General features: G+C 39.7%; 1 protein-coding gene across 1 annotated transcript in view; it reads left to right on the plus strand.

Annotated features, from left to right (window-relative positions):
- The window catches only part of PKHD1 (PKHD1 ciliary IPT domain containing fibrocystin/polyductin), a 440,275-nt gene that overhangs the window by 125,624 nt on the left and 299,741 nt on the right, over positions 1 to 14,910 (plus strand). Inside the window, exon 35 of the mRNA XM_055574400.1 lies at positions 2,463 to 2,619. Coding sequence (XP_055430375.1) covers positions 2,463 to 2,619 — 157 coding nt within the window. The remainder of the gene's footprint in view (positions 1 to 2,462; positions 2,620 to 14,910) is intronic.

Consider the following 14,910-nt stretch of genomic DNA (forward strand, 5'->3'; position numbering starts at 1 on the left):
TAGCCTTGGCTAAACAGACCTTTGCTGGCAAAGTAATGTCTTTGCTTTTTAATATGCTGTCTAGGCTGGTCATAACTTTTCTTCCAAGGAGTAAGTGTCTTTTAATTTCACGGCTGCAGTCACCATCTGCAGTGATTTTGGAGCCCCCCAAAATAAAGTATGTCACTGTTTCCATTGTTTCCCCATCTATTTGCAACAAAATGATGGGACCGGATGCTATGATCTTAGTTTTCTGAATGTTGAGTTTTAAGCCAACTTTTTCACTCTCCTCTTTCACTTTCATCAAGAGGCTCTTTAGTTCTTCACTTTCTGCCATAAGGGTGGTGTCATCTGCATATCTGAGGTTATTGATATTTCTCCCGGCAATCTTGATTCCAGCTTGTGCTTCATCCAGCCTAGTGTTTCTCATGATGTACTCTCATATAAGTTAAATAAGCAGGGTGACAATATACAGCCTTGACGTACTCCTTTCCTGATCTGGAACCAGTCTAGATTATTACAAGATATTGAATATAGTTCCCTGCGCTATGCAGTAGGGTGCTTATTGTTTATCTGCTTTAGATATAATAGTGTGTATCTTAATTCCAAGCTCCTAATTTATCCCTCTTGAGCTTTTGGGTCTGTTCTGGTGGCACGGAAGGAAGCTCCACCTTAAACAGCTCTAGACTGAGAAACTCAGTCCGAAGTATCCTTTTTTAAATAAAGGGATAGGATTTCTCTAGAGTCCTTTCCATCACTGACCTTCTAGAAATCCAAGTTTTTTGCTTTTCATATATTTTGTCATAGTGACTCAGGGCTGATTTACAAATAACCTGGTTTGCCGTCTCTGGAGTTGTCTTTACCATCTTTCAGTCTTTTCCATCTTCTCACCACCTTATTCCACTCCAATTTCCTCCTGTCACCCCTCCCCACTTTCTCTTTGTGGATTGTACAGGAGTGAATTAAAGTATTACATGAATGTAGAATGTCTAACCTTATAAGGAGATGTTTCTGTATTTTTACCTCTCTGTGCCTAGCTTCAGTGCGAGATCAGTAGAGTGCTAAATTTCCCTTCTACTTTTTGAGTCTGTGGATGCTTATCCTGTGGGCATGTTTCATACAGCTCACAACAATGCTCGGGTACCACACCTTTCCTTTTTCCCCCCATCGTGCTGAGACTGCTTATCACTGTGCCGAATGCCTTGCCATCTCTTAAATTGGGATGACTCACTGACTTATATCTCCTTCGTAAACGCAGAAAATGAAAAGATGCTACTTTTGTTTATCCCCAAGCTTTGTTGGTGGTGAGGTTCAGTACAATCTGGGACTAGTGAGCTGGGGGTCAGTACACCCTCTGGAAAATCTACTGACTCTTCTAGGAGCACATTTCTCTGTTGTCTCTGTCTGAAACCCTCCAGGGCACTGTTCTCTCTGGAGGTGCAGTTGTTTGCATTATAAACATGCCTCCCCTTCCCTCATCTTCTCTCATCTGCCTCTTAACACCCTACCAGAGGACGTTCTAGGCATCTATTTTATAGGAACCGGGGCTTCTCATTAGGTTGGAATCTGGGTGGGAAGAACTGTGGGCAGAGAGGCATGCACTTGTCATCTGTATGACCTTGAGCTAATCACCTTCTCTGAGAGGATTGCACTATATTCATAGAATTACAGTTCCATGGCTGCACAGGACATGTAGACCTGTTTGCTGCCTCTTTCATGAGCCAGATACTGCTTTCTGTGACTTTCACATCCTTCGTTGGAAAAGCACATGACTTCATTGTGACCATAAATTAACAGGGAACCAAGAGCTCTGAGAGGGAGATTGAGTGGGGTGAAGGGTGTTTCCTCCTCTGGGCTCCTCACAGTCCTGCTCCTGGCTCCTCCCTCAAAGGTTCTGGGTTGTCATCTGAAGTCAGCTGGCGTTTTTGCCATGTATGAGCTTTGCTGCCTGGGATGCACTTAGCACAGAGGGAAAGGCAACAATAATATCAAAAGAGGCAAAGTAGGAGGATGGGTCTGAACACATGGAGAGAGGAGTTTTCCTATAAAACAGAAACGCTTGCAGTAGAGCCTGTGAAAAATGGCACCAATTACATTAAGTGAAATGCCACCCATTTAAATTCTCTCTGTTCCTATTTATGACGTTTTGTCCAAGACTCGATACATGTCTCTACAAATAAAAAATGGAACCAGTCCCATCTGTTAGGTATAAGGGGGCTGTGCTGGGGGAAAAGGTAAGAAAACATCAACAACATGTCATTGGAGAACTCCAGGGGCTGAACACAGAGGGCCTTCAGTTACAACTTTGCCCCTTTCGTATTTTCCCCTTTTGGAGTTAGTTGTAGGAAGATGATTCATTTTATTGAGAGGTTTAAAATTAAATTTAAATTAATTTGAGTTTAAGGAGTTTCTGTTCTGATGGATCACCCAGACTATCCTGCTTTTAAATAAAGCAAAATAAAATAACAAAACCTGTTTTCCAGGGCAACTTTATCTTTCAATTCTGCGGGAGGTGGTCCAGGGCTCACAGCTGGTTTCCCCAGAGACCGCCACAAGAGGGCGACAATGTCACGGTGGAGAAGGGCCAGCTGCTTCTGTTGGACACCAGCACCAGCATCCTCAACTTCCTCCACGTGAAAGGTTCGTGGAGTTTGGACATGGGGGTGGCATTATTACATATTATCCTGTTATTTTAGAGGCAGGGGTCCGGGGGACATTTTGGATAAGTTCCAGCACCTGGTTGACAATTTATTCTCAGAACAAATTGAGATTTCACTATGAAAGGAAGAAGTGGTCAGAGGGTTCAAAACGCAAGCCTTTTCTTTTGACTCTTAAAAACACAGAGCTTGATTATTTTAGTTTTCCAAGTACAAACGGGTGAACAGTGTTCTCCAAGAATATGCTTCTTTATTCAAGCCCTTTGTATGCATGCTTGTCCCTGGCAGCACCCACAATATAGCAAAAGGCTCTGAAATCAGTTAATGCTGCTGCCTTTGAAATTCCCTGCCAAGAAGGCAGTGCCTTCATGCTTTTACCCTGTTGTGGTTTTGACTTCCTGGTCCCGTGGAAAGTCATATAAATAGGCTTCCTTATTGCAAAACCGGCCACATAGCTGTAGGGTCTGGGAATTTGGGAGAGATTGAGAATTCAAATTTTAACTCCTCCACCCCACCACCAAGTGACTATGTCAGTTTTTTTTTTTACCTCCTCATGCATTTGTTTCCTTATCTGTTAAATGAGAATAAAAATCATTGCCTACTTCAGTAGTAGATAATAAGGAATGGTTATCAAAGGGACTCTTGTTCATTGGCAAATGAAAATTACTTGGGAAATGTGATTAGTTATGGAGATCTATAAAACGGCACCAAAGCACCATTCTTTACTATAAATATATTTAACATTTATAGGAGCATTTGTTCTTGTTAAAGTAAGAGGGTGGCTATATGAGGGAGAATTAAATATTTTCCAGGGAATAAGCTGATGGAGTGTGACTACCCATCTCTTAAAGGTGGACTCATTAAGAATTTTACATTCTTTACTCTGGAAGCTGTTTTTTTCCCCCTCTGGCAGCAAAGAGAAGTTTTCAGGCAAATCACTTAATTAGTACCCTTTAGGAAAAGGGTCTGTGAGCTTGGGTTCCTGACTTGTCTTTGCGGTGTGTGCGTGTGTGTAGCCAGTGGCTATGGGAGTGCTGACTTATTGACAGCTAGCAGCTACCTAAGGACTGGCAATGACAAAGGAAAATTACAGACTTCAAGTCTCAGCTCAGGGAAAAGATGCTCTTTTCAAGCCTTTAACCAGGACTCTCACACAGGAGTCAAATTCTGTTGGAGGATGGGATGCCCATCAGGCACTCTAGGGTCTTTTCCTAACCTTGATACCATTTGGGAGAAGTTTCCAAGCTAAAAGTCGTCAAACTCAGCCCATCCGAGTGTCTGGATTTCCTAGTAGTCCCAGGTAAATGTTCCATCAGGAATGGTATTTGTCCATAGGGCCAGAGACTAAAGATGGAGAAGAGGCATCAGAGGGAAAGCAGAGAGTAAGGGGAAGGCCGAGGCAGGTGGATACACAACCTGACTTCCACTCTTGGAGATTTCAAGATCCAGGTATCCCAGATACTTGCTCCAACCTGTAACCTTTCAGTAGTGGTTTTTCTAAGTATTCCCGGTTCAATACTTCACTCTCATTATTTGGTATAAGTGACTAGGTTTAGAAGGACAAACCCTCATCCTGTGGAGAGGGAAAGACTGTTGTGTGAAGGGTCTCCCCTCTCTCTTGGGAAGTAGGACCATTGGTAGGATTGTGAAGGTAAGCGGTGGACACCAGTTTCTGTACAAACAGGAGTTGTTGGCATGGAACAGGGTTGCCTAGAAATTGAGATTTTCATTACAGATTTATGGGTCATAGCTTCTGGAAAGTATGAGACCTGGGAAAGGACACAGATGAAATTTGGTGCAATAGATGACTTGTGAATACTTACTAAGTGGCCTAGGAAATCTGTATGAGACATAAGAAGCAGTGAAGTATAACACTTTTAATACAAATAATGTGCATTACTACTAAAGAAAAAGTAGTTAGGCAGCAAGTATAGAAGAGTAAAGTGTCTAGTTCTAAAATGTGTTGTCAGGATTTCCTTGATGGTCTGGTGGTTAAGATATCACCTTCCAAAGCAGGGGTATGGATTTGATCCCTGGCTAGGGAAGATTTCATATGCCTCATGGTCAAAAAACCAAACATAAAACATAAACAATATTGTAACAAATTCAATAAAGACATTAAAAAAGGTTCACATAAAAAATCTTAAAAGAAAATAAGATAAAACATGTTGTTGAAGGTAAGGTAGGATGTGGATGGGAATAATCCAAGTGTCCAGAATGTAAGATTAGAGTTAGTGGAGAGGGGGTGAAAAGCATGTACTTTGTCCATGAGACAAGTTTTGATTGTGTAGATATCAATATATGCAAAGACTCAAAGTGGGAGGGACTTCCCCATCTCACTTGGTAGCCAATGCATGCATATTCAGTCACTCAGTTGTGTCTGACTCTCTGTGACCCCGTGGACTGTAGCCCACCAGGCTTCTCTGTCCATGGGATTCTCCAGGCAAGAAATACTGGAGTGGGTTGCCATTTCCTCCTCCAGTGGATCTTCCCAACCCAGGTATTGAACCCATGTCTCCTTCGGCTCCTACATTGACAAGTGGATTGTTTACCACTGAGCCACTTGGGAAGCCAGTAGCTCAGGCCAAAAATCTTGGCAGCATCCTAGACATCTTTATCTCATATCCCGTGACCAATCCATCTGTGACTCTTGTTGGCTGAATCTCCAACGTGTGTCCCATGGTACCAACCTAGTCCTAAGCAACATAACTTTTTGGATGGGACCATCTCAAACAACTTCTTTGTTGCTTTCTATGTTTCTAATTTTTTGGCCTTCTTTAGTAGCAGGACCTAAGTTTTTATTCGGGGCAGCAGTACACCCAGCTAAAATGCTGTATTTCCTCATCTCCTCTGTGAGTAGACAGCCTGTGGCTAAAAGCTGGCCAGTGAGCTGTAAGCGGAAGCATGCTGCAGGGCACCTAGGACCTGTCCTAAAGTAGGGCTGACCTAGTAGGAGGCGAGGCCAGCTTGTCCCTCCTGCTTTCTCTTCTCTGCTTCCTGGAATGTAAATATGATTGCTACATTTTTAGCTGCCATCTTGGACTATGAATTGACACCTTAAGAATGGGGAAATAGAAGAATGGAAGACATCCGGGACCATGATGACTTTTGAGTTGCATACTAGCATGGCACCTGGGGCTACCTACCTCTGAAGTCACTTTTTGTGATAGAAAAATATGCCTTCATGTGTTTAAGTAATTGGTATTTGACTTTTATGCTGTGTAGTAAAATAACCCCCAATAACTTATTATCACATCCTTTAAAATATGTCAGATCTTATTACTTCTTTTTTCAACCTACCCCTACCTCAATGGCTTCTCATCTCATTAGGAATAAGCTTCACACCATTATTAAACTTCCAATCCCTTCATTGACCTTGTCTTCCTCATTCACTCTGACCCAGCTCTTCTGTGAATATACCAGGAACACACCTGCCTCAGGGCCTTTGCACATAATGCCCTTTGCCTGGAATATTCTTCCTTCAGATGTTCATGTGACTAGCTCACTTATTTCACTCTCTGTTTGAGAAAATGTCAACTTATTACAGAGGACTTACTGGCAATCTTTTCTAAAATTATAATAATCCTATTACTTTATCCTTTTCTTTTGCTTCACTTTTCTTCATAGCACTTACCATCACCACATGACATACTATAAGTTTACTTGTTTATATACAGTCTATTTCCTCTGCTAGGATAAGCTCAAAAAAGCAAAGAATTTCCATCAATTATTTACTGCTATCTCTTCAGTGTTTAGGACCATGCCTGACCCATGATGAGGGCTCAAAAAACATGTACTGATTGTTGAGTAGATGGACAAATGAAATGGTGCAGAATTCAGGTCCTGGATGAAATTTAAGAAGTCTCAGATAAATTTTAAATCCTTGCTCTCTTGAATATCACTTTTCTCATTTTCTGTAATTTACTTTTACTGTTCTTAGTTGTACATGTGAAATCTATCTATATACATATGTACATATATATACATAAATTTAGTATATATATAAATAGTCACCAGAGATAGGTGCATAAATTTACATATAGTCACATACATACACATATATATACATATACACATCTACATAAAAAAGTATATCTTCATGAGTTAAAATCCACTGTAAGTTATTTTTCTGTTTCTAGGCATATGAAGAATGCTTTCCCTGGGGAAGAGCTCCAGCTCTCAACTCTGGTTGATATGGCATAGTTCTAAACCCCTTGGTCCGTAACAGGTCTGAAAGTACTTGAAGGATAAGAAAAATCCAACAGCAGTTCGCTCTCTGAGTATCTGTTACTATCTTTTTCATACCCGTTCATGACCAGAAAAATAGCTCTGTGACATTTTCTTTGTTCTTTGACACCATCTGTGGGATGAGACAAAGCATGAAAGATTTCAAGCCAAAAAATAATGACTTCAAAAGATTTTAGTGAACAAGATATTATAGTGAAAGTACTTTGTAAGCCATTTCTACAGTATTGTGAAGAAAATGTTCTACATAAAGTATGTACACACTTTGAAAAGATTAGTGCTAAATAGAAGTGTAACTAGATCACCTGAGAACTGCATTTGGAACCACTTAATGAAGATTCAGCACCCTCCATATTATTTTTCCACTCACGGAAACCAGAATCCTAATATATACAGGGACCAGGCTTCTCCGTCAGGAAAACTAACACTTATACATATGGCCCTTGAGAATTCTGAACTTAGCTGTGCCTTCTGTATAGTTCCATGTATGAAATAGAACTTTTTTTTTCCTTATAAGCATAGCTTATAATAGAAAGGAGGATTATATAAATTTCTTTGAGACAGTTGGAAAATGGCCCCCAAAGACTAAGTTTTCACCATTATTTTTGCTGCTGTATATACTGATTCCTGAACTTTTTGGAAAAATGGCATATTATTTTGTGACCATAATAAAAGCTTTAGCTATCTCTCTTAATATTTCATGTTAATTAGTGAAAGACCTAGAACTTTTGTCTATTTACCATTTCAATTTCTTCCCTCCATTCCTCTTTCCTTCTTTCTTTTTTTAAAAACTATTTTTTAGGGAGTACTGTTAAACACAAAAGAGAATTAACCCAATCAATTAATACTAATGAGCTGGGATGGAAATAGGCATATTGCCTTGATTTAGTTAATTATATTTTTCGTTCTTTTATGTTAAGATGCCCAACGGCCATAGGCATCGCTGAATTAAAATTTATTATTTTATTCCAAGTAATTATGATGAGCCATAATAACAAAGACGGAACGTTACCCTCTCGTCTGCGCTATTATGCATTCTGGGCAAGGATTTGGGGCTTGTGGTCTGTTGCTGGAAAAGCATCTTTATTTTCTGAATGAAGTGATGACTCTGTCCTGGTGGTCAAGCTGCTTGATGTCAAGTGGCCTAGAGCTTAATGATTAATAAAGGGTCAATTAGGGGAAGATGAACTCTGGAAACCTCTTGTCCCTTGATGTTGGGCTATCAAGAGGAAGATGTTCTGTAGTCTCTTATTATTCAAAGTGCCATCACTTTACAAGGCTGGAGCAGAAACTTGTGTTGTTTAATAGTGCACTGGCATCCTTTCACATGATTTTCTATTTCTTGGTCTAGTGGTGTATACAAAGCAGTTAAATGCTTGGCAGGATTTTGAGCCAGAAAGAACTGAATCTGAATCTGGGCTGTGCTTCTTACTGGCTTCTGTGACCTTGGGCAAGTTGCACAGACTCTGTGAGCCTCAAGTTTCTCCTCTTAGAGTAAGACCTGTTTTAATAACAGCAGTAGTGAGAGCAAATTGCTAACATTTATTGCTTGCTGTTGTGTCGCCAAACTACACTGGATCACCCAACTCCTGTGGATGTTTTGGGTACTAAATGAGGGAATGTTTCTAAAACCCTAAGCACAGGGTCTGGGCCAGCATAAGTATTTGATTCATGTTAGTTGTTTCTTTTGGATTGCAGGGGATAACCAAAGAGATGGCTGCATGTCAGGCCTAGGTTGCAGTTTTATTTACAGCTAGCGGTTGCTTCTATATACAAAGCAAACTGAATTACTGAAAGAATTAGCTGGGCAATGAAGACCTCAGATGACTTTTGCCTCTGTTATCTTCAAAAAGCATACTAAAGTGTATTTTCTTTCTAACAGCAAGGAGAGGGAAGGATACAGAGGTGGAAGTAGCAGTTATTCACTAGGTTGCCTCTGTTCTCCTTGGTATTTTGACTTTGTGGAAGACTGTTTTTCTGGTGCAGTTGGGAATGTGGTCTTGCTGGCTCAGATGGTCAAGATTCTACCAGCAATGCAGGTGACTTGGGTTTGATCCCTGGGTCGGGAAGATCCCCTGGAGAAGGAAATGGCAACCCACTTTGGTATTCTTGCCTGGAGAATTCCATGGACAGAGGAGCCTGGCGGGCTACAGTACATGGGGTCACAAAGGGTCTGACATGGCTGAGCGAGTAAGATTTTCATTTTGACTTTACTTTCACAGTTTTGAGGACATGCAGATCATTTTAGTCTGTTACACTGGGGATTTCTACAGTGTAGCAATGCATATTCTTGGTTTATTGAGATGAAGCATCTTCTCTTGGCCCATTACCAGGTTCATTGTAGAGTTTCTTTTTTAAAAAATTAAAACCAATTTTATTGAGGTATAGATGACATAATGTAAATTTCAGGTGTACAGAATAATGATTTGATATTTGTATATGTTGCAAAATGATCACTAGAATAGTCACCATAGATAGGTACAAATATTTTTCTTGTGTGGTGGAAACTTTTAAGATCCATTCTCCTAGCTATTATACTTTCAAATATGCAATACAATATTACTAGCATATAAAAAAGCAGAGACATTACTTTGCTGACAAAGAAGTGTATAATCAAAACCATGGTTTTTCCAGTAGTCGTGTACAGATGTGAGAGTTGGACCATAAAGAAAACTGAGCACCAAAGAATTGATGCTTTCGAACTGTGGTATTGGAAAAGACTCGTGAGAGTTCCTTGGTCTGCAAGGATATCAAACCTGTCAATCCTAAAGGAAATCAACCCTGAATATTCGTTGGAGGGACTGATGCTTAAGCTGAAACTCCAATATTTTGGCTACCTGATGAGAAGAACTGACTCACTGGAAAAAATCCTGATGCTGGGAAAGATTGAAGGCAGGAGGAGAAGGGGATGACAGGCAATGAGATAGTTGGATGGTATCACCAACTTGATGGACATGAGTTTGAGCAAGCTCTGGGAGTTGGTGATGGACAGGAAAGCCAGGTGTGCCGCAGTCCATGGGGTTGCAAAGAGTTGGACACGACTGACTGAACTGAACTGAACTGATGTGCTTCAGTTTTGGTTAAAGGCACTTGTGACTAATGAAAGCCAAAAAAAATTAAAAAAAATTTTTTTTGAATTGATAATGAAATGAAGAGAGTGCTTTAATTAATTATATTCAAAAAATTGCCTCGACTTTTATTGTCTTAAGTTGCTTTTTGCCCTGACTGCATATATTAGCCTTTTGATTGCATAACACATGCCTAGAGAACTTTCTTTATGTGAACAATTTATAAACTATGTCAGTATTTGCATAGTAGTTCATTCTTTCCTCCTGAAGTTTCCATGGCCAACATTGATGATCCCGATGCTGGGAAAAATTGAAGGCAGGAGGAGAAGGGGACGATAGAGGATGAGATGGTTGGATGGCATCACTGACTCAATGAACATGAGTTTGAGCTAGCCCCGGGAGTTGGTGATGGACAGGGAGGCCTGGTGTGCTGCAGTCCATGGGGTCTCAAAGAGTTGGACATGACTGAGCAACTGAACTGACTGACTGATTATTAACTGTAGTCACCATGCTGTACATGCCTTATTCATTTTATAACTGAAGTGTATACCTTTTGACCCCTTTCATCGATTTCACCTACCCCTCAACTGGCCACCTCAGGCTAACATCAATCTGGTCTTGATGTCTGTGAGCTCAGATTTGTCTGCTTTTGTTTGTTTGTTTTTTAGTTTCCTCTGTAAGTGAGATCATATGGTATTTATCTTTCTCTGACTTATTTCACTTAGCTTTATGCTCTCAAGTTTCATTCATGTTGTTGCAAATGGAAATATTTCATTCTATTACATTTTATCTCTAAACAATATTTCATTGTCTCTCTCTTTCTCTCTCTCTATATATACATGCAATATCACATTTTAATTATCCATTCATATATTAATAGGCATTTAGGTTGTTTCCATACCTTGGCTATTGTAAATAATGCTGCAATGAACATAGAGGTGCATATATCTTTTTGAAGTAGTGTTTTGTTTTCTTCAGCTAAATACCCAGAAGTGGAATTGCTGGATTATATAGTAGTTCTATTTTTAATTTTTTAAGAAACTTCCATATTGTTTTCCACAGTGGCTGCATCAACTTACATACCCACCAGCAGGGCACAAGTGTTTCCTTTTCTCCAAATCCGCCCAGCCTTGTTTTTTGTTGTCTTTTTGAGAATAGCCACTCTAGCAGGTGTGATATGTTATCTCATTGTGGTTTTCACTTGCATTTCCAGTTTTATACTGATATTGAGCATCTTTTCATGTAGTTGTTGACTCTCTGTATGTCTCCTGTTGTTTTTTCATCCTCATCAAGGTTTGAAGATTTCAGACCGAGGTATTAAGAGCTGTAGCCAGCACAGACTTTTTATCCCAGGGTTTTTAACTTGATTCCTTTTAGTTAGAACCAAACTAGGCTCAGTTTCAGTAGATGCATGCTTCACAAAATGCTTTACAATGGAGCAATCTGGAAATGCTATGAAACAGGGCTTCCTGGGACATCTGTGTGGTGTCTCTGTGCATCAGGACCGTGGGAGTCATTGGGCACCTTACCTGGTACCTGCAGTTTTAAGACTTCATCATAGCAGCTTGGATTCAAAGGAAATCCATCTGAAGGCATTTGATACAAATGAAATATGCTGCATTAATGTTTTTTTCTTTCTTTCCTAACTCTATAATGTCTTGGTCAACATGGGAGGGCTTTGTGGGCTGATACAATTTGTTTCAAATGGATACGTTTAAAATAACGTGTAGCAATTGGCTGCAAAAGAACTGAGTGAACTGACTTCTTGCAGCTGAAGGGCAGCTACCCTTCAAGGCAGGAAACCCGATGACTATGTACAGATGGTACAACATGGTTGTCTGGGGTTTGCTCAGCAAACTAGGGGCCTGAGTTCAAATGTGAGGCAGTCCGGTGACTCTCCTGTGGCTTTGGGTAAAGTTCTGGGCCTCAGATCAGTGCGGAAATGATGATGATTCCCTCCTGTTGCAGGAGGAAAGTGGCTTGTATAAATGTGTTGGCTGTTAATTTTTTTGAATTGATAATGAAATGAAGAAAGTACTTTAATTAATTATATTCAAAAAATTGCCTCGACTTTTATTGTCTTAAGTTCCTTTTTGCCCTGACTGGATATGTTAGCTGTTTGATTGCATAACACATGCCTAGAGAACTTTCTCATCCATAGCCCCGAGCAGGAAGTGTGGTAAAGGGGTTAAAAACTTTTTCCCTATAGTTTCAAGCATGCTCCTCAGAAGGGCCTGGGCTACACAGTGACCTTAAAGGGGGAAGTCAGGTGAAGTCAGCAATGGAAAATACTCACCTAAATTCTGGGAAATCCATCCTTAACTCCCTTAATTTTGTACATTTCTATGTGTCAGTCTTTTCCTGGCAACAAGTTGGTATTACTCATTTTATGAGGGGACCTTGCTTGTATCCAAAGCTAAGTGGGCCAGTGATAGAATTTTTAATAGGCTGAGAACATGATATCATTCATATATATATATATCATGTAACTTTTTTATGAATTAGTTTTATATAAATTCTTTAAAAGCTTAATATTAGGGTGTGTTGTTACTGCCCTTTACCTTTTGAGAAGGTGCAATCTAGGCAGGTAAACTTAAGAAAAAAAGGATCCAGGTCCATTTTTGCTCAGTATTGCCTGGACTATTATATCTTCATGTACGTAGTTGTTCAGTCACTCAGTCGTGTCCGACTCTTTGTGACCCCACGAACTGTAGCACGCAAGGCTTCTCTCTCCATCACCATCTCCAGAGTTTGCTCAAACTCATGTCCACTGAGCTGGTGATGCTGTCCAACCATCTCATCCTCTGTCATCCCCTTCTCCTCCTGCCTTCAATCTTTCCCAGCATCAGGATTTTTTCCAATGAGTCAGTTCTTTGCATCAGGTGGCCAAAGTATTGGAGCTTCAGCTTCAACATCAGTCCTTCCAATGACAATTCAGGGTTGATTTCCTTGAGGATTGACTGGTTTGATCTCCTTGCATGCTGAGGGACTCTCAAAAGTCTTCTCCAACACCACAGTTTGAAAACATCAGTTCTTCAGCACCCAGCCTTCTTATGGTCCAACTCTCACATCTGTACATGACTTCTGGAAAAAATGATAGCTTTTACTATGTGGACTTTTGCTGGCAAAGTAATGTCTCTGCTTTTTAATATGCTGTCTAGGTTTGTCATAGCTTTTCTTCCAAGGAGCAAGTATATAGTATGTGCATGCTGCTGCTGCTGCTAAGTCACTTCAGTCGTGTCCGACTCTGTGCGACCTCATAGACGGCAGCCCACCAGGCTCCCCCGTCCCTGGGATTCTCCAGGAAAGAACACTGGAGTGGGTTGCCATTTCCTTCTCCAATGCATGAAAGTGAAAACTGAAAGTGAAGTTGCTCAGTTGTGTCTGACTCTTAGTACATAATAAGTACTCAAATAATTGTTGAATGACTGAGTTTCTGACCTGAAGAGTCAGATTCATGTTGGCTGTGAATTTTTCTGTAATCAGAGCCCTTCCTGGTATCCTCAAATGTTAGTGGGTTAGTCCAGACAGTGACCAATTTCATTTACTACTTGTGTATCAGGAGATCAGAGACAAAGGCTTTTTCATGTGGGGGACACTTGGCTCTGAAACCCCTTATTTCTCCCAATCAGACATGACTTACTTTATTTACCTCCAGAGAACAGTCCCAGACATACTTCATTAGCCTTAAATGAAAGATAAGCCGTTGCTGTGAGAAAGGACATGCTTTCAGTAGATGGGCAGACAGACAGATAGATAGATATTAAACAATTTACAGTTTGTGTCTTGACAACTTGGATATTGTAACATGAAAAATGCTATTGAAAGGGACCAGTCCCCTCCTAGCACAGAAGCTACAATATTTTCAGTAACAAAAGATAAATGTTTCAATCGTCCTTCCTTAAGACCCTTCACGGACTTTCTATTAGCCTTTTACGTCAGGTTTGAACTCCTTGATATGGTTTGCAAAGTCCTTTGGGACTTGATCTCTCCTTACCTTCTCTACCGCATTTGTCGATTAATGATTCTTGCATCCTGTTTGTCCATACTGGGAGTGAAGTTGGAAATCAGGGATGCTTATATATCTAGAATTCTTGTGCAGGTTAAATTATACCAAAGGCAGCTTTTCATTACTATCATTTCCCATGTACTGTAATATTCCTGGGAGTCAAAGGCAGGATGTACTCTCATTTTTTAAATAAATACTATGAGGAAATGACTGTTATCATTCACTTATAAAATTATCATGTTGTAGGTGAATCATTGTTTACAATATTCAGAGAATATATTTGGAACCTTTTAACGTTAAAAAATAAAATAAAATAAAAAACAAACAAAAAAAATAATGATTTTTTTAATTGAACAATTATTGTTTTACAATGTTGTGTTGGTTTCTGCCATACAAAAAAAAAAAAAATCAGGCATAAATAACTATATGTGTCCCCTCCTTCTGAAACCTCCCTCCCCAGCCCCCAACCTTTTAAACAGATTGCTGAGAGAAATGTATGAGGTTTCATGACTGGTTAAAAAAAATGTGATTGGGTCAGTGCTAACTGAATTTTGATACAGAGAAGGAAGGAGATTATTTCAATGAATGAGTAACTTGGTAGCATCGGAGATTTTTGCCTGCCTGGAAAAGACAATTTCTTCTCCCTCTGTTTTCTCCTTTCTTTCTGAGGTCTTAAGTGACCTTTTAGAAACACAGCTAAGGGCCTTCAGAATTTAAATATCAGAAACTTTGTTGGTAAAAGAAAATTTTGATTTTCTGGAGGAAGAATGGAAATCAAGGTTTAGTTAAGCAGTAATTGATTACTATATAAACAAAGGCACTTATTTACATCTGAATATTTTTAATTCCTTTAGATATTTCTCTTCCATAATATGTTTACCCTTTGTAATTAGTATAGAATTAATTAATAAAAAAAATAACTTCATGATTTTTAAGTTTTATAGAAACAGTA

Source organism: Bubalus kerabau, chromosome 3 (genome assembly GCF_029407905.1).
Source record: "Bubalus kerabau isolate K-KA32 ecotype Philippines breed swamp buffalo chromosome 3, PCC_UOA_SB_1v2, whole genome shotgun sequence".
Classification (NCBI taxonomy): domain Eukaryota; kingdom Metazoa; phylum Chordata; class Mammalia; order Artiodactyla; family Bovidae; genus Bubalus; species Bubalus kerabau.